Source organism: Lissotriton helveticus, chromosome 5_1 (assembly GCF_964261635.1).
Source record: "Lissotriton helveticus chromosome 5_1, aLisHel1.1, whole genome shotgun sequence".
NCBI lineage: Eukaryota > Metazoa > Chordata > Amphibia > Caudata > Salamandridae > Lissotriton > Lissotriton helveticus.
This window is the reverse complement of record NC_136065.1, coordinates 774,822,331-774,830,125: the sequence shown is the minus strand read 5'-3', so window position 1 is coordinate 774,830,125 and position 7,795 is coordinate 774,822,331. Positions and strand designations below refer to the sequence as shown.

At 42.4% G+C, this 7,795-nt stretch overlaps 1 protein-coding gene across 1 annotated transcript in view; it reads right to left on the bottom strand.

Annotated features, from left to right (window-relative positions):
• Positions 1–2,206: 2,206 nt before the first annotated feature.
• Positions 2,207–7,795, bottom strand: part of PSAP (prosaposin) — a 237,666-nt gene continuing 232,077 nt past the window's right edge. The window contains exons 14-15 of the mRNA XM_078643248.1: positions 3,501–3,605; positions 2,207–3,232 (exon numbers count right to left, since the gene is read on the bottom strand). Of these exons, the coding sequence (XP_078499374.1) occupies positions 3,197–3,232; positions 3,501–3,605 (141 nt within the window). The 3' untranslated portion in view covers positions 2,207–3,196. The remainder of the gene's footprint in view (positions 3,233–3,500; positions 3,606–7,795) is intronic.

Genomic DNA, 7,795 nt, shown 5'->3' with positions numbered 1-7,795 from the left:
GTGAGTCGTTGCTCAAGCATCGTGGTTTAGGATGTTTCCCCCCAGTCATAGCTGGAGAGGAGCCCCATGGAATAGGCTATTCCCCAGTGGGTGGTGGCCCATCACCACCCTTTTCCTAGCAGTGTCTAGCTTCTTGCTCTGATTGTTGGGTGAAGGTGGTAAGGGGGGGCGCAAATGACCTCTGGCAGCTCACTTGAGTGGAGTGTGAACAACCGGAAGTTGAGCAGGTGATGGCCCTTAATGTATGCAGGGATGTGAGGTGGGGGCTTAAATATTTTTCGGCCCTTTGAGTAACCACCCTGGCTTTTACTTTCTTTGAAGGGGTAAGGAGCTATCTAACATGCACTTTAGCATAGGCAGGAACTGGACTTTCCATTTGGACTTGGATTGTGTCTACAAGGAAATAGTCTTCCTCAGGGAGGTCATGCATATCCACCTGAAGGAAGGTGGCCACTAGTTGGATTACCTCATAGTAGGATGGAATGAGAGGGTTGAGATTATAACAGTCATCCTACGGGTTGTCTGTGGCCCTGGGTCACAAGTTGCCTCAAAAGGGCCGCCAAGAAATTACTATGTTGGCCACAAAGGTGAAGGAGGGGCCAGTGAAAGAGGAAGAGATGGCGCCTTTGTCTCCAAGGCTTGGAGAGAGCTGCAGGGTTCCTGGTGGTAATTATTCTTTAACTGTCAAAACCCTCTTGAGGCAGAGCCTGCCTGGATTTTGTTCCCATTCTGTGGCTAGATAGGTCTATTCTGCCTCATGTCCAACTCATCTTGTAGTCTTTGGAGAATCCACTGCTCAGAGTGAGAGCCAGCTGTCAATGGAGTATAATGCAATAGTGGCTTCTGAATCGAAGGGGCGGCTTTGAGTTGAGTAGTGAAGTTTCTTTTGGCTACATGGAGGGCAAATACCCATGGGCAGGAGTTTTGTTGGCTCAGAGGCCTTTGGTCTGTGCAGGCCAGATGCCAAAGGTGGAAGTGGCCCTGGAGGCTGCAATGACTTCAACACAGCCAGACACCCAACAGGCCCCCTCCACCCCCTTGGTGTGGTGCTCTGCCTGTATGTGGGCTCTTAGCGTATTACAGACTGACCATACTCTCTTTGAGGACTGGTCGGCACAGAGGTGGAGGTAAAAGACTGCCTCTTGACTCTGCAATTGCTGTTGGGGTGCATGAAGGGTTGGTGTCCTCACCGTGCATGTAGTTAATAGGGATCCGATATCTAAAGATGCTGCGCGCAGGGAGAATCGGCGTTGCATCTTCTGATGTAACAAACACCCTCCTGTTATTGGATAGTAGGTTCTTACTCGACTGGATGGTGAGGTAGGCTTTGCAAACAGTCATCATGGGCGAGGCAAAAGTCAGAAATTGTGACAGTCTAAATCAAGGGTACTCTGCGTGGCACTGGTGGCAGTTCTGGAACCACCCCATGTGTATTCTCTGCAAAGTAGTTAGAGGGTACGCAGCCCCAAAGAGCAGTTGAGGGTTGGTCGACAGGCACTTGTCTCTGAAGGGTATTACTGAGAAGATCATGGATGGTAAATGTTTCCCAATTGTAGGTTTGACTGAGCCCGAAGGAAATATAGGGAACACGTTGAATCTGTGCCCCTTCAGTAAATGTCCAAACCCGATGGCAAGAAAAAAAATAAAAAAATCTTGAGTTGGTGCCCATGTGCATAGCCAACTAAGGGTGGAGTTAAAGCATATCCCAAGACTCAAAAGCCTCACACAAAATACGCTTTCAAATGTTCCAGCCCAACATTAGATGCAGGAGTATGCAGAGAATGTGCATCTACGGCAGCAAATGCCACACGGTTGTCTATGCTGAAAGTCATAATTTGAAATATTGTAGTGTTTTAAGAGATCGACATGCAAAGAATGCTCCAACAAGCAAAAAGCTTTAAAGCACAATCTATAGTTACTTAAGCGCTTAAAACTGTTTTCTGGTTTGGTGCACAGCATAAGTTCCTGTGCAAAAGCAGCTTCAAGCAGAACCACAGACCGGTTGACACTAGAGTACTTGGTTCTGGCTTGTGCCAAAAATGTGCTGTATGGCAATAACCTGGAGGGATTACAACTCTACACCACATATGGACTAGATTAACAAAAGTTAAAAAGTTGCTGTCGGATAACAGAAGATGTTCAGCTGTGAAGAAACGAGTGAAGTGAGTGAAGTCTTAATTATAATAAAAAAACGTTACAACTGTCATGGGTTTAAAATATTTTATTAAGTCCACTTCAGTGCAAAACCAAAACTTTATTACATTATTTTCTTCCCAAGAACAACGTACAGGCTAAGGCAAGACACAGCAGATTCAATTTTACAAGGTTCAGCAATTCACCAATTTGCTTTTTGGTTTAGAATATATAGATGTGGGACAAATTGAAGATTGCGTCACAAGATTTGATTTAAAACATACAGTTTGTTCAAAAGGATGGACTCATTCTTCTACCGAAATTCAATAGGAGAGCTAAAACTGTTCCTACCAAAAAGCAATAATTACATAAAGTGGACCCGTTTATATTAGGACTCAACAAAAATAAAGATTGTCAAAGGGTTAATTAAATTCGGCATTACAAAAAAACAGTAGTTTTGTCAACTTATTAATCAAACGGACTGCAGACAGACACTGAAAAAACTATAGTGGCACAAAACCACAGAGCTTAAAGAAAAAATAATCTAATGAATCATATCGTTGTTAAGATACGTTTACAGACAACGCGAACCTGATAGAATTATACAATGTTGGATATGTTTCTTTATGAAACAATACTCTTGCATTCCTTTGTCAAGTACTTCATTTATGGAAGCAAAACTCAGAAGACCCCCATTAGATACAGTGGCTAGTCTGATTTAGCGTAATTTGAGGCAAAGATAAAAACAACCTGTCAAGTAACACAATCACGTCTAAAAATGCACAGACAGCACTTATTTTTTTTTATAAGAGGCAGTCTTCTGCAGCACCCAATAAGGTCTCCCCCATTGGCATCATGGAACATCCACCTTAGACTGCAAATTTGTAACGTATAAGAGATAACCAAGATTTACATATGAGGAAATTAGTACAAAATGAAACGGATATTAAGCTGTAGTTCTTTAAAAGTAGCATTTGCAGAAATGTTGGCAAAACAAAAATCTTCACGGGTATTGTGTATTCCAAACATTCAACCCTTAGCAGCAGCAGGAGAAATGAGTATCTCAGTTCCAAACATGACGCTTGCAGTGTTCAACGGCCTGTGAAAACAGAGCGACAATTAAAAAGAAAAATAAATACAAGTATATGCAAATATGAAAGCTATAAACGCCGCTTTTAAGACTTCTAATCTACTTCAAGTAGTCAGACAATGTACTGTATGGAATAATCGCATGGATCTAAACATTAAAACTTGTTCTAGGCAATTAAAATGGGTAATGTGACAGCTAGTCTCAAAATGACCATTGAAATAGAAAAGCTAGCATTGAATGACATTTCATTTTATTTGACCCAGCTTTGGTAACTCACATTACAGGTAGTTGCCGTCTCCATATTCTTGCACCAGTAGCTTGGACCATATGTGCATTCCTTTGTTCCCAAAAGATGTGCTGAGCTTTCACATGCTCCCACCTTCTGTGATGGAGAGAATAACGTGAAAATTCAGTTTGCAGGGAATGATACAGCTATATTCCAAAAATATAAACCTCACATGAATGTATTTCATAACGTACAGAGGTTTACTATCCAACCTTCACAACTACTTGCAGACCAAAGCTCTTTTGCAACTCAAACGCACAACGAATACAATGGGTGGTTTGGCAGAGTGGGGGCAAAGGAGGGGGTCTACAGCAGAGGACTAGAAGGATGCCTCACCTACCCTGCAAAAAAAGCTCTTCTAGGAAACCTCAATTACTGTAAAGAATTGGGGTATCTAAAATGGAAGTCCGCCAGCCTATACGGTCCTATGCAAAATGAACACGATATCCACATTAAAGGCAAAGTTAGTTTGTGGACGGGTCGGATTTTACAAGAACCACCAGGAAGACGATCATCCAACCAGAGGTGCATTTAAAAATGCCCTTTCACCAAATTACTGCAATCAGATGCCACAACCAGTCACCATAGCATGGTATGAAGCGGAAGCAGGCACCCTAAACTATGGGTGGAGATCCACTTCAGGCGTGCGCCTTCTTCTAGAGATCAAACTTCTGCTTCTGGAAGAATTTTACTGTCAAACTGATCCCTAAAAACACCAGAAAGAGTAGATATCCAATAATGCTCCTCAAAGAATGGCGATCTAAAAGTAAACCACATTCCCATCAGGAAAAATATTGCAGACTTCCAAAGGCCATGTGCTCTGGTTTCTGGCCAGTGTTAATTTGTGGGTGCAGAAGGGGGTGGCTTGGGTGTTAGAGTTGAGGGACCATAGAGACCCAAATAGTCCATCGTATTAAAACTTACGAACAGAGGATTAATGGCAAAGTAAACATCTCCCAAAGGGGGGGGGTCTAAATCCTCAGGTGCTGCAAACTCAGGCTACGCACCGCAAGAAAATGTTACCTGTGACAGCACACCAGTGCTACCCTCAACAGTCCAGCTATCTGAACCCACACCCCAGTTACAGTTCCACCAGCACATTAATCACCCACAAGGCTCCACATTGCTCAGGAGCTCCCCCAGAAAGTCCCTAGACATCCTCCCGACCTCAGTACACACCACGCTGCCAATTCCACCTCAGCCAGACATTCTCCCATCTTAGACAATGACAGAGTAGGAAAGTACCCCTTTTTGCATGGTTGCCCCGACTTTTTGCTCGATGTAGATTCTTTGACCAAGTGTGTCCTGGGTTCCTGCTAACCAGGGCCTATGTTATGACTGCGAACAGAGCTGGTGTAGTAAACCAGACGCCAAAAGACAACCCTGCACCACACCCCACACCCCCTTGGGTGGCCCAAGAGTGTCCCAGCATCCCAACCAGTGTTCACCTCCAGCAGATCTTTGTTCTCCAGCCTGAAGTGTTTGTTCAAAGTGGAGCATCCCATTGAAATGAACAGGCCACCAGACGCCAAAACAGCACCCATGCTGCCCCTGTGGGTGCACTTTGGGTGCCAACTCTGAAACCTATTTGTCCTGAGCTTTAGTCCAGGAGCTTGGCTCCCACAACCTTGTGGCCTGCTCGTGAGCAGCTACCAACTGAAGGCCCCCTATCCCCATTTCGAAACACTGGGCATCAGCACTCTGCACCCGACCACCCTAGTGCCGCTGAGGGTGCTTTGAGAGTGCATACTTGACCCTGGGGGAACCCTTGTTCCAACCCCCCAAAAAACTACCAAAACTAAGTACTTACCTTTAAACTAATAACCATTTCCACCCATAGGATTGCATGGAATGATTTTATGTGAAAAATGTTTTAAGTGTGGAGTTGGAAAATTGTTTGAGACCTTAAGAAACTGCATACTTTCAAAAACGAATTAACTCATATTTTATCAAGGAAATGTCCCAGTGTGATATCTAGGCCTATCACACGGCGTAGCAAAAGTAACTTAGGTAATCTGAAAAGCAATTACATTAATAACTGAATACATTATTAATAATTAACATTTATAAAGCGCATGGCTACCCTGAGGCATCACAGTGCTAGCGGCAGTTCAGGCTGAAAAGAGAAAGCTAGCAATTGCTATTCTGGAATAGCCATGTTTGGAGACCCTTTCGGAAGGAGGAGTGGAGAGTTTCAAGCTGGAGATTGATTGAGCGGGAGTTCTATGGTCTAGCCAAGTTATATGAAAAGGAGCGGCCTCCACTCCGCAGCCTATTGATTTTAGGGATGCAGGCTATGTTTAAATTCTCAGAGCGAAGAGATATTTGTTGGATGATAGGCGGTAATCAAAGACTGATTGTTATGAGGGCCTGTGCCTCAAAGAGTCTTGTGAGCAGTGCAAGTGGCTTTAAAGGAAATCCTTTCCTTTATTGGTAGCCAGTGAAGGGCTTTCAAACTGGGTCTGGCTGACTGCCTGCTGCCGCACCGTCAGGAGTTGTGCAGTGCAATTCTGTGCCACCTAGAGCTTCCTTAGGAGCTCCTAAATACAGTGAATTACAGTAGTCCAGCTGGTCAATCTTGGTGCTGATATGAGGTTTTTTATTTTTGTGTGCCCACACATGTGAGTGGGTCACTTTTCATTTTGTGTTTCCCGTGCACTCAATTAAATTAAGGTGTCTTTGGCTGAATAGACTTGTACGGGGTATCGTTTAAACAACTAACAGCGAATACTGCAAATACTGTTGTGTAAAATCCAGTGAACAAAATTTGGGTTATGTTGTAGATGCGGCTGTGTGCTAATAAAGCATTGCTGTACTCAAAATTAAAAAAAGTTAGTACTAAGACATAGTGCGTTTTTACGTAGAAGGTCCACGTACTTGCTGGCCAATTAGAGTATATATAGGTCATACGATACGCGCCTGGTTTTTCACGCGGATTCCGAATTTTGGCCGTCGGCGGGGTGAGAGACCTGATGTGGGACGTGGTTAGAGACGTAATCCGTAAGTATCCCTACAGATTCCTGTACCGATGCGGTTTTGTAATTTTGGTCTGGGTTACCATTATGCGTGATTTGCCGTAAACACAATATTTTCTCTCGATGCCAAGAGGAGCAATACGGGGACTTAAGCTTTGGCTCCGTTTATAACGCACATGTAGTGTGGTTGTCTTATCTCGCCGTTTGTTTGCTGTGATTTCAATACATAGTTAACATTGACAATATGTTTATACTTAAGCCACATACACCAAATATATCAATTAATCTTTGAGTGATTTTGACATATAGTTAATATTCCAATAATATGCTTATACTTAAGTCGCATGCGCTAAATACAACAACTAATCTTTCTTGAGTGCAATTTGAAGAGTATCTGCGGCGTGACTCAGGGACCTCAAATCAACCTATTTAATTAAGATTCTCGTTTTGTTTGTTCGACTCATCTTAGGTCTTATTACATTTTATCTGACCAGTTTCACAAGTATTATAGAGCAATCTTATAAAATAGTATGCTCGATAAATGATGTTGTTCATATTTGACTGCATTCAGACTATGGTGCGGTCACATGCATGACAAACCCTTACACTTTTTTTAATTAAATTTTTTTTAAATTAATTTCAGCATATTGCTAGGGACACATCATAGTGTACACTGTCATCTCAAGTTGAATCGAGTCACCCAGAAGACTATAAACCTATGAAAGCTAATATATTTTGAACAATCTGGGTCTGTAGCAGCGTTTGTTTGGTGTTTTTGTTCTTTAAATATATCTTAAAAGTGATCTCATTTAACTTTGATACTTTGTTCTAGGTACTTTGTGCTGACTGCTGTGATTTAAATATTTGTCCACATAACGTTCTTCAATCTGAAATGCTGGAGTCCTTTATTCTTGCAAGGTACATGGGTCTTTAAATTTGGTTTGGATGTTGTAGTGTTAGATACAGCCGGAATATTAACATAGTAAAATTGGCTGTTACGTTTCTCTTTATTATTTTTTCCTTTTCAGCTTTACAGATTGCTGTTGAATTTCAGACTTAACGCTGCTAGACCAACGCATTCTGAGCATCTGGTGAGGACTGTATTGTCCGTTTATAAATTATGTCGTTTTGGGCTTGGTGTCTGCTTGGAGTAGTGGGTGACATTTGTTCCTTCTGTGCTTTTGTTGTACATATAGTTTGGTGTCTCTTTTGTCTTTGTGGATTATTTAGTTTATCCGGTTCGATCTCGGAAGGGTTTTTTATATGTAGAACCTCAAATACATTAGATATGGTTGATTCCCAATCCATCTA